The sequence below is a fragment of the Hirundo rustica genome, chromosome 20, assembly GCF_015227805.2.
Source record: "Hirundo rustica isolate bHirRus1 chromosome 20, bHirRus1.pri.v3, whole genome shotgun sequence".
Taxonomy (NCBI): domain Eukaryota; kingdom Metazoa; phylum Chordata; class Aves; order Passeriformes; family Hirundinidae; genus Hirundo; species Hirundo rustica.
In genome coordinates this window covers 8742637-8756742 of record NC_053469.1, presented here as the reverse complement: position 1 = coordinate 8756742, position 14106 = coordinate 8742637, and the positions used below count along the sequence as shown (strand labels likewise).

Here is a 14106-nt window from a genome sequence, read left to right as displayed (position 1 = left end):
AATGCTGAAAACTCCAGAGAAAGTGGGATTTTTGTAAAGGACGCAGAGAATTCCTGCTGCAGATGTACAGCCTGGCCTGTTCCTGCCTCTGGCTGCTGCAGCAACTGCTCTCATTATCATGCCTGCCTGGCATTAGTGTGCTCCCAGGACGGTGTGACCCTGCTCTCTGAGCTGGTGACAGCCCCTGCAGCTGGGAATCGCTTCCCAGGTAATCCATGTGCTTGGGAAGCAGCCCGTCTGCTCCCAGGGTTCAAGGCAAAGGGGGAAAATGAACCTGCTTGAAAATGTGCAGCAGATCCATGATGTTCTTGAGGTAACCACAACTCCAGCTGTGCCAGCAGGGAGAGGTGGCCCTTGGTTAATCCTGGGGAGAAGCAGCAAGGAAAAGCTTTGGTGTTGAGGCTGGTGAGCCCTAAATCCAGTCCTGAACAATCTCATTGTGCAGCAGCTCCTGCCCCAAAACTGGGGGACAATGACCTGCAGAGAGTGCAGGAGCCTGTCTTGGAATCCTGTTACAGTTTGGGTTGGGAGGGACCTTAAAAACCATCCCATCCCACCCCTGCCATGGCAGGGACACCTCCCACTGGCCCAGGCTGCTCCAAGCAGCCACTTGGACATTTCCAGGGATCCAGGAGCAGCCACAGCTTCTCTGGGCACCCTGTGCCAGTGTTTAACCAGCCTCACTATAAAACAACTTCTTACCTCAAATCTGAATTGATCTTTTAGCTTAAAACCATTCCCCCTTTGCTCCCTGCCATCAGAGCCTGAGCAGGGAGTGGTGCCCTGTGCAGGGAATATTCCCTGTGTGTTAATTCCAGCTGCAGCTGATGGGGAAGGCTTGAACCTGGCAGGATCCAGTGAGCTCTCACTGCCTGGGATCTCTGGCAAAGCTGGACCCTGCTGGGGGCTGGAGATGGAATGGTGCAGGTCCTGGCACATCCATTGATGTCAGCAGTGAGGGAATCACTCCCACAAATGCCCGGGACTGAGAGGGAAAACATTCCTGATATTTTCCCCTCTGTGAGCTCTTTGGTCTTGGGTTAATTCCTGTGCTGATAAACTCTGCTGGCTCTGCCTTTGGGGGTTTTTGGCTGGTCAGGGCTCCCAGGGGCTCAACCCTGCACCCTCTGGCTTGGTCCCAGTTTTTTTGTGTTCCTGATGCCAAAAGCTGCTGCACCTTCATTTTGCAGAGCTTTAGGTTGCCTGGAAACCTGTGGGTGCTGTGCCCATGTGGGGAGCTTGGGAAATCCCTTCATTCTTCCATCCCTTCCCTGATTTCCCATGGCAAGGCTCTTTCCCATGCGAAATCTTCCAAGGAGATGGTGTCAGGAGTGACACACGAGTGTCTGAGGCAGATCAAAGCTGCTTTCTGCTCGATTGATTTGTTATTTTCCCTCTCTGGGGTGTGGATATCTCCTGGCAGGTCACAGCGTGCCCGGGGCTGTTTGTCTGCCCTCGAATCAATCTCACACCTCATCCACAGCGGGAATTACGGGGAGTGGAGGGGCTGGATGCTTCCCAAGCCATGGCAGATGCTCGTGCAGATGGTGCTGGCACAATTCCCACTGACAAATCATCAGGTGGGATTGTCCAGACCCGGGATTGTCCAGACCCTCCCAGGAAAGGGGCTGTGGGTTCTGGGGTTACCCTGCTCGGCTGGACCAAGCGTGCTGATCTGAGTCTGTCCCTTGTCCCCACTCCTTGCTGGTGGCAGCGTTGTGGAGGGACCTGGCTTGAGATGTCTGAGGTCTGCAAGTCTTTTTGCTAATGGAGAGGAACAACAAGCCTTGAGGTTTTAAACACATTTTAACTCGGGTAGCTCAAAGACTCTTTGGTTAAAGATGAACTTGGAAAGAGGAACTCTGTTCACCAAGAGGGGGAAAAGCTTCTCCTGGTGATGCCAAACTGCCCAGGGCAGGGGCTCTGCCCCGTTCAAACCATCTCAAAAGTTCACATTCTGAGAGCAGATCCTTTCCTTCCTGGGAATTCCCACGGGAATTCCTGACCCTGTGATAAGGCTGAGCCCGGCTTTGGGCAGAGAGGGATGTCCCCATCCTCTGGTCAGGACACACTGAGGGACACAGCGACTTCTTCCCACTCCTTGGTCCAATTCTTTATTTACAGCATCAGCAAGAAAGTTTGGGAAAGAATGAGCAGGATTCCTGTACCCAGCAGCTCCAGGACTTGTGGTTTGGGACATTTGTGTCCCAGGCTCTGCTTTACAGCCCTGAGCACCCCAGCTCTGTGGTTGTAAAGGTACCACCACAGCTGGGGAAGGAATGGCCCTTCCTACCCGTGGGACAGTGGTCTCAAAACTCATATTGTGGTTCAAAAATCTCACCTGGCTGTTTGTGAAGTTGTCTGAATGGTCCTTGTGGTTCGAGTCTGCTGAATTTGTGCACTGAATTTTAATTCTCCCAAATTTACACTCTTTGTCCTGCAGGTTGTGTCTGCTGTCCAGTTTGTCTGGTTTTTCTCTTGTTGGAGAATAAACAGAGCGGAGCCCTGGCGTGGGCTGGAGTAGTGGAGGTTTCTCAGCCTACTGAGCATCTCTCTTTTCTCCCCCAACGCAGATGAGGTGAACCTGCTGGACAAAATCACTCTCCACACCCCGGACCTCAGCAATGTTTCCTTTGGCTACGACCACAGCAAGTGCAGGACCCTGGAGATCGGGCAGTACGCCACCCTCAACATCCCCACCAGGGAGGCCTTTGGGGACAGGTAACCTCCCTCCAGGGGCTGGCAGTGGGGTGCTGGGGCTCAGAAATCACCTAAGGCGTGGCTGTTGGTTTGAGGAGTTCCTTGGAGAGCCCATTCCGTGATGACATGGAGGTAACTCAGCCACTCTGTGCTCTGAGGGCTTCCTTCATTTCCTACATTTTGGAACAGTTTGTCCTGTCCCTGGAAGTGTCCAAGGCCAGGCTGGACAGGGCTTGGAGCAGCCTGGGACAGTGGAAGGTGTTCTTGCCCATGGCAGGGGGTGGGATGAGATGAGCTTGAAGGTTTCCTCCAACCCAAATCATTCTGGGCTCTTTGATCGTTCTCAGCTGGGTGCAGGAAGGACACCTTGGCACGGCCCCATCACCCCGTGCTGAGGTTCTGTGGGCAGGGCTAATTTAGGCCTGGCTGCTTCTCTTTGAACCTCTCAACTGGGACGATTGTTGGCTCTTTTTTCCCCTTTTATTTTTCCTTCTCACTCGGTTCATTTGTGCCGTGGATTTTTGTATCCTGAGAGGGCGTTTGATGGTGACACAGCTGCACAGTGCCACGTGTCCCCTCTTTCCGCCAGGTTTGCAGACGAGCTGAGCGTGCTGCTGAAGCTCAGGTACTCCCTGAAGGAGGACACCAGCCTGGTGACCATCCTCAGCCACCGCAGCCACGTGCTCTTCCAGATCAGGATTAACCCCCACGCCCTGGTCTTTGTCACCACGAGGAGGAGACACTACGAGTAAGTCCCAGCCCAGGCGCTGTTTTCCTGCCTCTCCATGCTTCCTTTTCTCTTCCCAAGGGTTGGGGTTTCCCTCTCTGGTGGGCTTCGGGCAGTGCTGAGCTCACCTCAGCTGAAGGAAGGCGATGTCCCTCAGACCTGGTGCACACTCCACTCTGCCAAAACGATGCAGCTCTGGAAAACAAAGCAAAGAACGGAAAGGTTCAGATCCCTGGGGATAAATCAAGATGCAGAACCCAGGCATTTCTCAGATGCCTCAAGTGGTTGCAGACATCCCCAAATCCGTGGAAAACAAGCGATGGTGTTGTAACAATTCTCGGATTGTTCCTTGTGCCTGCACTAAGGATGGATACGTGAGGGACGCCAGGAGCTGCTGAGGGGTAATGCCTGGCCCTGGATAAGGTGTGGGATGAAGTTTCCTGTTGTGCCTCTTGCCTGTCCCTCAGGTTCCCAGTGTCCTTCCTGGGCGATGGGCACTGGCACCGGGTGGCTCTCAGCATCTCCCTGGAGCGGCTGGAGCTGCACGTGGACTGTCGGCTGGTGGACAGAGTGAGCTGGTCCAACTATTTTGGGATGGGGGTGAACACTGAGGGGCTGATCATCATTGGAGGCCTCATCGAGTCCTTCGAGATCCCCTTTAAGGTGAGAGCTGGGCAGGGTCTGCTCTACCTGCCTGAATGAGGTTCCCTCTGATGGAATCCATTTCCATTGCCCCCTCCTCCCAAAACAATATTTATTTTCATACTTGGGAAGGACAAATTTAGCAAAGTCTTGGAATTGTGCAGAGGGCTTGGGTTTGGGTCAGGGCAGCACAGGGGGCAGCCGTCAGGCCACCTCTGGGTCTCACTCATCCTCTGGTGTTGGCCATGACTTGGACCAGGCAGAGAGGTCTCTGTGCAGTCAGCATGGAAAGATCTGGTTGGGGAAGTGTGTCCAATGGCTTCAGACTTCCAGAGGGCAGGGCTGGATGGGAGATTGGGCAGGAATTGTTCCCTGGCAGGGTGGGCAGGCCCTGGCACAGGGTGCCCAGAGCAGCTGTGGCTGCCCCTGGATCCCTGGCAGTGCCCAAGGCCAGGTTGCACACTGGGGCTTGGAGCAGCCTGGGACAGTGGGAGGTGTCCCTGCCCATGGCATCTTTGCATGCAGCTCTTGAAGCTGGAGAGGGAATGGTCATTGCCCAAACCATCCCATAAAGAAATCCCTGGCTATGGGGAGCTGGAGTTGACCTCCCCTGCAGGCCATTCCAGACCTTTCCCTCTCCTCTGGAAGAAGCAGGAGGATAAACTCTGGTTCCTGTGTCTCTTCCAGGGCGCTCTCCAACAGCTGACCTTCGTGATGGGAGACCCGGCAGCCGCCGCCGAGCACTGCCACAGCCACAACTCGACCTGCCCAGGCTCCTCCAGCCTCAGCAGGGCCCCTTGGGAGCTCCCAACAGCCTGGGCAGAGGTGTGCCTGGGGGCAGCTGGCAAATCCAGGGACTGCTGGGCCACGCTTTTCCTTGGAGATTCCAAGGAAAACATCACACGATTCCAATGAAAGGCCCAACCCAGGGCTTTTCCTGGAATTGCTGGGATCTCCACTTTGGGGTGGGACATGAGGAGGTGGGGTGGTTCCTTTCCATCCCTTCTGGTCACAGATGGGTTTGGTGCCAAGGAGAGTGAGTTACAGGGAGTTTGGGGTCCAGGGAGAGCCTGGGGGTGGCTGTGACTGGATGTGCTCCTGTGTGAGGCACAGAAAGCTTTGAGTAATGCCGCAGCTGGAGCCGTGCTGCGAGAGGAGGTGAAAGCTGTCCTTGGGAACTGGACACCACCCTGGAATTCTTGCCCCCTCCCAGCAGCGTTGCACCCTTTGGGACGTCATCCTTCCAGATGCTGTCCCTGTGTTCTGCCAGCACTGCTGGAAAACGGAAAACTGGGGGACTTTGCTTTCATTACAAAACTTCCAGCAAACGTATCTGTGTCAAAAAGCCCAGATCACATCATAAATCCCCCAAAACATGAAGCACCCAGGCTTTCCTCAGGAGCTGGAGCTGGCCCAGGGAAATTCCTCACATCTTAGGCCAGGTACCCGCATAGGAAGTGCTTCATAGGAGCCTGGGAAAAGCTGCAGAGAGGCAAGCGCTGGATGTCAGTGCTTGGCAGGATCCTCCTGTGTGTAACGCATTTCTGTGCCCTGGGGAGGAGCTGGGACAGCTGCTGGGAAAGGGCAGTGCCGAGGGAGGGAACTGGGTGTGGGATGGGGCTCCTGCCCCGTCTGGCTCCTGCCCAGGGGCTCCTTTGGGGCGCTGGAGCCGGCGTGTCCGGGCACACCTGGGACTGCCCTGCGGTGGCTGCTGCACTCCCAGCATGGGCTGCTTGGTTTTGTGCTGATTATTTGAAGAGGAGGGTTTTTGGGAAAGCCCTGCTGATGTGGGACTGAGGAGCTGGCTTTGCCAGGCTGAGTGTAACACAGTGCTGGTCACTCTGGTTCCCTCCTGCTCTGAGGGAGAGAGGAGCGGCCGAGGGTCCAGTGTAACCCCTGGTGATCCCAAAATAAAACCTGTATTGTCCCAGGATCTGGAGGCCTGGAGCTTGTCCATGGGTGGCTCTGGGGTCTCATCCATCAAGCCGAAAATTTTACTGTAAGCATCAGTGAATTCTGTGCAGGTGGGATCCAAGGGATAATTCTGCCCCACATCCCCCCAGTTCCCATCCCTTGCTGGCCCTCCTCAGGACTGAGGAGCTTCCAAATCAACAGAAACTGCAGAGACCCACCCAGACCCTTGAGAGGTTTGATCAGCAGCCATCCCCTCCTGTTGCTGTGAAGGATTGGCTCCCCCTGTGCATTCCCTGGGCGATCCTGTGCCGGCAGAGGCAGTTCCTCAGTCCTGCAGCCAGCAGGAAGCACATGCTGCAGTCAGGGCTGTCCTTGGGCAGTCATTTTTTTCTCTCTTTTCTCTCTCCCACTCTCCAGGTGCCAAAGGAAACCAGTGAAATCCAGGATTCATCTGCTCAGGTATGGCTCCAGCACTGTCCTTCCTCCTGTCCCTGTGCTGTCGCCCCCAGACTGTCTCCTGGGGACAGGAGTTGCTCTGATAAGCAATAAGGCAAAGCCAGAATACCCAGACAAGGCCACTAATTACAGTTTCCTTGGCTGTTATTATCTTCTTTACTGCAACCTCTCTCTTTAATGGTTTGAACGTACCTGGCTGTGTCCCAGACCTGGTGGAGGTCATGGTGCGTGCTCAGGTGACTTCCCTGAGTGCTTCCATGGAGCCTGAGGGTGGTGGTGGGGCAGGGAATGAGGTGCATCTGGCCACTGCCTGCCCAGAGGATTTCTGGATCTGCTTGGGAGCTGAGCCAGGCTGGATTAGCCTGGAGGGAAGGAGGTGAGGTCAGCAGGGTGGGATAAAGCAGGATTTGGGATAAGGCAGGATGACCGCTGCTCCTGCCCGCAGTGGGATGTGATGCCTGCCTGGGGGGGCATCCCCCAGGATCTCCCTGCTGTCACTGAGGCTGTGGGAAGGGCTGGGGCTCTCTGTGGGAGGGGCTGGTTGTGGTTCTGGGGCTCTCCTTGCCGTGGTTTCCTGGGATCTGGTGCTGGGGCAGGGGTGGCTGCTCCCCAGTCCCACTGGTGCCCCAGGTGCTGGGCTCTTGTTGGAGCTGCTGTCCCCAGCTGGAGCTCTGAGCGTGTCCCCAGCCCTTGTGCATGTGCTGGGGACATGAGGGAGTGCTCCGAGTGAGGCTGGCTTTGAGTTCCTGATTTATTTGGGGTTTTTTAGCCAAGCTCTGTTCTTCAAGTCCAAGCAAACACATCCTGAGGGGAAAACCTGCCAGCAAATGCAAATTGAGATTTATTTGTGTGTGTGTGATTGAGCAGTTGGAGCTCTTCATCCCCCTCACCCTCCTGGCTCCTGTTAACTCTTTGGGGACAGTCCCTCTTCCCTCACCTGGCTTCCACTGCCCGGCTGCACCTGGATAATTCCAAACTGGAACTTTGGCAGCCGGGTCCATCCCTCTGCTCCGGGCTCAGCAGCTCAGGGGAAACGTGCCCCAGGTTTGCTGGCTGGGTTTGTAATGAACTGAGGTAGCAAAATCACCTTTCCCGGGCACTTGTGGAGGGTGGGCTCTGTCATCCTGCTGGATCCTGTTTGGGATGTGATTCCCACCCGCCGGTTCTTCCAGACCCTGGCAGGACGTTGCCATAACAAGGAGAGTGGTGAAATTCATAGGTCTGCAGGGGGAAACGGACAATATTCTGGATTTGGGACAAGTTTATTTTTCAAGCACTTAACAAGGAGCAGAGACGCCTTGGAATCTTTGGCGGTAAGATTTATTAGGAATAAAAAAGGCGCTGCGGTTTGGGAGTAATGAGGAGCAGCCCAGCCCTGCTGCAGGGACAGGCCACAGCTCTACTCTCTAGTTCCTTTGTTCATTTAGAAGGAAATTAGTACATTGGTGGATTCCTTAATTGTTAATTAGAGCTAAATAATTATGGAGGCTCAGGGTGATGGCCGAGAGAGATGTAATGAGGGGAAGGCAATAGATGAGTTTGTTACTGGCGGTGATACCTGAATTGCAGCCCACTCCTTTTGGCAATTTTTTTTTTTTTTTTTTAATTTTTTTTTGAGGAATAAATTCCCATTTCTGAGCAATCTTGGGACGTGGATGGTGTTGAGCCACTTTTCCTGCATTTTGTTTTCTCTTAGACTGCTTGCCCTAAATGTGAGCAGGGTTCCTGCACTGAATGGCTTTTCCAAGGCAGCTTAACCCAGGATCCTAAAGCCATTCACCAAGCTTAAATCCCACAGGCTTCCAAAGAGACAAAACTTCACAGGTTTAATTTTCTGGGCAGTTCAGACTAGTTGGGAAATTCCTGCTTGATTTGAAAATGCTGTGAAAGCTCTGTGGAAATGCTCGGTTGGGTAGTGGCACCTCTGTTCTCTCGTGCTTAGGTTTGTCAATGAGCACAGCTGGTGTGGGAATCACTCCTCCAGGCTCACTCAGTCCTAAAATTCCGACCTTCCTGCCCAGTCAGAGCAGTCTGGAGATTTCCTGTGGAAATCAGGACTTGCACATACACTCCTGGTGCTGGGCTTTAGAACACCCGCCACAGAAGCCTTGGCCCATCCTGACTATGAGAGACAAGCCCTCACGGGGGAACTGTCCCTCCTCCACCCCACGGCTTCCCCAGAGCTCTGGGGCTGCTGCTTCCTTGGATAACCCGGGATAATCCCAAATATCCCTGTGAGGAATGTGACAGACAGCTGGAGCCCAGCTCCATCTCCCTGCTCTCAGGCCTTCCCTCGAGTTCCTGATAGCTCCGGTATCTCAGCCCCCTGAAGAGCTCTGAATCCAGTTTCTCCAGCAGGATAACATCTGTGGATAATTTATTGTCCTGCAAACCCACTGTGGGATGAATGCAATGACGGGAATTGGCTGGGCTGAGCCCCAGAGGTTTTTAGTCCCCAAAGATTAAAGGTTCCCCCCAGCCAGAACCTCTGGTGGGAATTGCCCCTGCTCCCCAACCTTTTACCACCTGGCCTCCTGCCTGGGCGCAGCTTTTGTGCCCTTGATGACTTTTAGGGCTTGTCACGTGCCAGGAGTGTGGCAGCAAGGCCTTGGTCCATCATCAGCTTCTCCAGGAGATTCCAGGCTGTCGTTCCTCCCGCCGGTGCCTCGTGTCCTGCTGCAGTTTCGTGTCCCTGTCCTGGGGATGCACATCCCTGGGGAAGGCCAGCAGAGCCTTGCCTGCTGAGGGACTGAGGAGTGGGGCTTGTCCTGCTTCTCCTTGGGAAAGGGGAGCCACCAGGGCTGTGGGAGCACGTGGAATCCTCCTGAGGCTCCCAGGCTGGGCGTGGCCCCTGGATGGGGGGCTCGCAGGGATGTTCAGGAATTGGGGTGGCTTCAGTCTGAGCCTGGGTAGGACATCAGGGAGCCCCAAACGTCCCCCTGGGAAATGGGGCATTGCTGAGGGGGCACAGGGATCTCCAAATAAAAACCAACCTGTTCCCATGGGAAACCTTCCACTGTCCCAGGGTGCTCCAAGGCCCACCCACCGTGGCCTGGGAACCTCCCAGGGATCCAGGGGCAGCCGCAGCTTCTCTGGGAATTCCATCCCAGCCCCTCCCCACCTTCACAGGGAAGAATTTATTCCCAATATCCCATTTAAACTGTTCTTCAGTGTCCTGTCTCTCCATGCCCTTGTAAAAAGTCCCCCCCACTCCAAACTTCTCGCAGCCCCTTTAGGAGCTGGCACTAGAAACAATTAATTTATTTGTTTTTCAGCCTTACAGTGTATTTCCCTCCCAGATCCAGCACCCAGGTGTGATTGGGAAGCTCATGAGCGAACATTTCAGCCCTGTGGGGTTGGGGGTCACTGTGCTGAGCTGTTCCTGTTTCCATGGAGTAAGAGGCTCCAGCCTTTCTGGCCTGGAGCAGCTGGAGAAGGATGGGCTGAGGCCCCCAGGAATGAGGGCAGAGCTGAGCTCCAGCAGGGATTTATCCCCTGCGGACTCCTGCTGTGGGTGCTGCAGCTCCACAGGTACAACAGTGACCTGATCTGCTGCTGGGCACAGCCCAAGGCATTTCCTGGCACTTATTCCTTCTTTAAATCAGTCCAAACTTGATTTTAGATTGTTTTTTTTTTTCCCTGTGATGCAGCCTCTTTTAGGGGCTTGATGCTAGAAAGTGCTGGAAGAAAATAGTTTAAAATGGTCTGTCTCTGATCTTGAGCCTGAGTGAATCACGATGCACCTTTGGCTGTTGGATGGAAGAGGCTTCTATTAACAAAAAATCCGTTTCCTGGGAGAAGACCCTGAGCTTTGAGCTCTGTTTTACCCAGCCTGACCCAGCTGAAAACTAGGGCTGGTTGTCTGGGCTGCTGAAAACAGGGATGCTCCAAGCTGGGCTTTAACCCCTTTTCCATTTAGGAGATTTTGGAGCGTGGTACCAGCTGAAAAGCCCTGCAGAAGCCCAGCAGCGCTGTTATCTTTGTCAATAAAACACTCTGAGGCTCCTCAGGCAAGACACCAAGTTAGAAACTCTTTCCAAAACCATGGCATTAATTACATATCTGTGGTTTCTTTATTAATGAGCCCCATATCAGTCGTTCTGTTATTTTGCTTGGGCTCAGCTTGAGGGAAGATGCCCGTAATTACTCAAAGCTTCCTGTTTGCCTTTTTTTGTTGTTTTTGCCTTTTTTTGCCTTACTTTTGCCTTTTTTTTTTTTTTTTTTTTAATTCCATATTGGCACAACACAAAGCCTTTTCCCAGTCAGTCCCCTGGAACTTCCCCAGCTCTCTGAGCCAAAGTGAGAATTCAGTGCTCATCTTGGAGAGAGCCTGAGCTTTTAATGCTTTTGGGGTTGAATCCTGGGGCTGGGCTTGAGAAACCTCTGCTCCTTGTCCCCTCTGGAATGGGAAGTATTTCACTGTCGTTTGGTTATGCCAGCTGGATTTTCCAAATGTGGACAGAACTGGGGTTCTCCAGCTGTTCCCACGTCGCTGCTGTGGTTCTGTCGGTGGCAGGTGACAATGGGGCTCCGAGATGTGGCTGGGGCAGGGACTTCTCCTGCCTTTATTGTCCTTCTTTAACCCAGTTTTCTGCAAATCACAGACCCTGCCTTGCTTGTCTCGTGCCAATCCCTTCTTTTCCCCCCCCTGTTTTATCATCCTTGATGGCTGCTTTCAATCTGGGCTCCTTCCCCACTTCCCAGCTGGAATTTCTGGGAGTTCAAACCCACATGCCTCACTCGACTCTCACGCTTTTGGACAACACGGGAGCTGTTCCCAATTTGTCCCTCTCAGCTGGTTCTCCTCTAAATTTGGCCAGTTTGGAGGAGCAGGGATGGATTCTATTGATTTTGGCTTTTAGTCGTGTTTACACAAACCAATATAATCCAGCCTCGTGCCTCAGTAATTTTTCCTTGGAGACCCTTTTCCCCTGAGCCTTGCCAGATGGGAGTTTCCAGTGTGGACCTTTCCCATGTCAAGTGTTGAAGTTGAATTAAAACCCCTTTTCTTCACTCGGTGGGAATCCTGGGCTCCCAGTGCCAGCTGCCAGGCCTGGATGTGGCTTCCCACTGGGATTCCCAGGCTGGCACATCCTGTGGGGCTGTTCTGCACCAGCATCACCTCTTGAGAGCCTGAACACTCCAGCTCCCGCCCCTGCAGCGCCTCACAGCTCGCGGTTGGTGACATTTGGGAATTCTCACCACACTCTTCCTCCCCTGCTGGTCGAGTTGCATGGAAGTCTGAGCAGCCTGCTCCATGGAAGGTGTCCCTGCTCTTGGCAGCGGTGCAGTGAGATGGATTTAACGTCTTTTCCAACCCAAACCATCCCCTGACACCATCTGCCAGCTGTTATCCACAGGTAACTGTCCTCTGAGGAACTGCTTTTTACCTTTTTGGCTGCTGACGCCCCTGGGGTGGAGCAGAGAGGTGCTGCTGTCTTCCATTCATTGTCCTCCTCAAGCTGTACAAAATGAGGCACCAAGGGGCTGTACCTGAAACTTCCCAATCCTGGGGATTGCAAAATGTGTTTTAGAGGAAATTACCACTCTGGATTGAAACTAGCAAAATTGGTTGGAGGGAGAAATACAGATCAAGTTGGGAAGCTGAAGTATTTTTTTGTATTTACATTGATTTCTTTTCTGTCACCGTTCAAGGTGTATTTCAAGACCTGCTTTCAGTCAGAAACCCCCCAAAGCACCAAAAACGTGACATCAAAACTGAGCTGCTTCACGGTTTAATTTCTGAAAGAAAAATCCTTTATTTCAACTCTTCATTTCAGCTCCTCAAGAAATGGCTGTGGGTTTTATCCCTTCCAGGAACTGCTCCTAAGAGAACAAATATTCCCTGGGCTCCCCTTGAGGGAGCTGCTGTCCTGTGGGGACTCTGCTGTCCCTTGTCCCCCTCTCAGGAGGTGTGGAAATGAGGAATGGGGTGCTTGGGGTGCCCCTGGCCGAGGTTCCCGCCCCCATGCTCCAAATTTTGGGCAAAGCTTCTTTCCAGCTCCACGAGGCTGGGATGGTCGTGCCCTGCTGGGTTTGGTTGCATCAGGGACCCAATTTTCTTTTCGGGTGATTTTGACCAGCCACCATCTCTGGGGGGCACTGAGGGGAGGAAATTGGGGGTTTGGAATCCTCCCCTCTGCTTCTCTGTGTGGAGCAATGCTGCCACTAATTTATCTTAATTTATTAATTACGGCCCTTGCAGCGTCTTTGCTTGGGACAGCTGATCATCAAGCGGCCTCTCTCTTTTAGCATTTTAACAGCAAAATAATAATAAAGAAATAAAAATCCAGGTAACAGCTCACAGATTTTAAGGGGTTTTCTTGCTCCAGGCATTCCCACTGGCAGACACCAGTCTCCATGGCAGCAGCCAGGGATGCAGAGGGGAAAATGTCCTGGAAAAGCTGCAGGGCCTTGAGGGCAGTGGGCACTGAGATGGGCGTGAGGGGCTGGCTCTGGGTGTGAGCTGGAGTGTGACACCAGCCAGAACTGGGAGGTGACACCAGCCAGAACTGGGAGGTGACACCAGCCAGAGCTGGAGTGTGACACCAGCCAGAGCTGGGAGGTGACACCAGCCAGAGCTGGAGTGTGACACCAGCCAGAACAGGGTTGTGACACCAGCCAGAACAGGAGTGTGACACCAGCCAGAGCTGGGAGGTGACACCAGCCAGAGCTGGAGTGTGACACCAGCCAGAGCTGGAGTGTGACACCAGCCAGAACAGGAGTGTGACACCAGCCAGAGCTGGGAGGTGACACCAGCCAGAGCTGGAGTGTGACACCAGCCAGAACAGGGTTGTGACACCAGCCAGAACAGGGGTGTGACACCAGCCAGAGCGGGAGTGTGACACCAGCCAGAACAGGGGTGTGACACCAGCCAGAACAGGAGTGTGACACCATTCAGCCAGGTTTTCCTCCTGATGTGGTTTGTCATGCCTTGAACTTGGCTTTCCATGAACTTGGCTGTCCTTGTCCTTGGTGGGACTGGTGAACCCCTGCACAGGGGAAGTCTGGAGCTGCCCCTGCCCGCTCTGCCCCTTCCCCAGCTCCCTGAGCCCGAGCATGAGTCTGATCCAGTGCCCAGATCCTCTCTTTGCTGGCTCTGTTGGGTGTTTCTGTTTCTGTGCCTGTAATAATTCCATCATTAGCAAAGGTCTGGATGAGGAGGCAGCTCCTAATCCAGGTGGGAGCAGGGCCATCGTGAACCAATGGCTCTCCCTCAGTCCCGGGTTTTGCTGGGTGCCTGCCTGGCTCCTCTGGGGCTGCGTGTCCCTCTTGGGGTTCAGGCTATCCAGAAATATCTCCTGGACACGCCACAGGAGCTGGAAGAGCTGCAGCACCACAAAGCTCAAGCGTTTTGGGTTGTTCAGGGGATTTTGGATAGAGCCCAGTGCTACCCTGGGCTGAGGAGGAATTCCAGATCCCTCCAGTTCCCCTTTGGCTCCCCTCAGGAAGGTGACCTTGCAGGAGGTGTGGTTGCTCACAGTTACCAGCTGAGCCCATTTCCGGCTGGATAAATGATGGAGTTGAGATTTAGCCAGGATGGTTTTTTCTGCAGCTCTCGATTTCATTTCTTGCCTGAAAGGACTTTGTAAAATAAACTATTTTTAAAGAAAATCATATTAGTTTGAAAAGGATTCTAAAAAAGGTGTTGTTTTAGAGTCTCTCTG

At 53.6% G+C, this 14106-nt stretch overlaps 1 protein-coding gene across 1 annotated transcript in view; it reads left to right on the top strand.

The window, feature by feature from the left end:
* Positions 1-1482: 1482 nt before the first annotated feature.
* LOC120761856 (collagen alpha-1(I) chain-like) overlaps positions 1483-14106 on the top strand; it is a 51539-nt gene continuing 38915 nt past the window's right edge. Inside the window, exons 1-6 of the mRNA XM_040083585.1 lie at positions 1483-1580; positions 2574-2721; positions 3290-3448; positions 3895-4090; positions 4757-4894; positions 6401-6442. Coding sequence (XP_039939519.1) covers positions 1526-1580; positions 2574-2721; positions 3290-3448; positions 3895-4090; positions 4757-4894; positions 6401-6442 — 738 coding nt within the window. The 5' untranslated portion in view covers positions 1483-1525. The remainder of the gene's footprint in view (positions 1581-2573; positions 2722-3289; positions 3449-3894; positions 4091-4756; positions 4895-6400; positions 6443-14106) is intronic.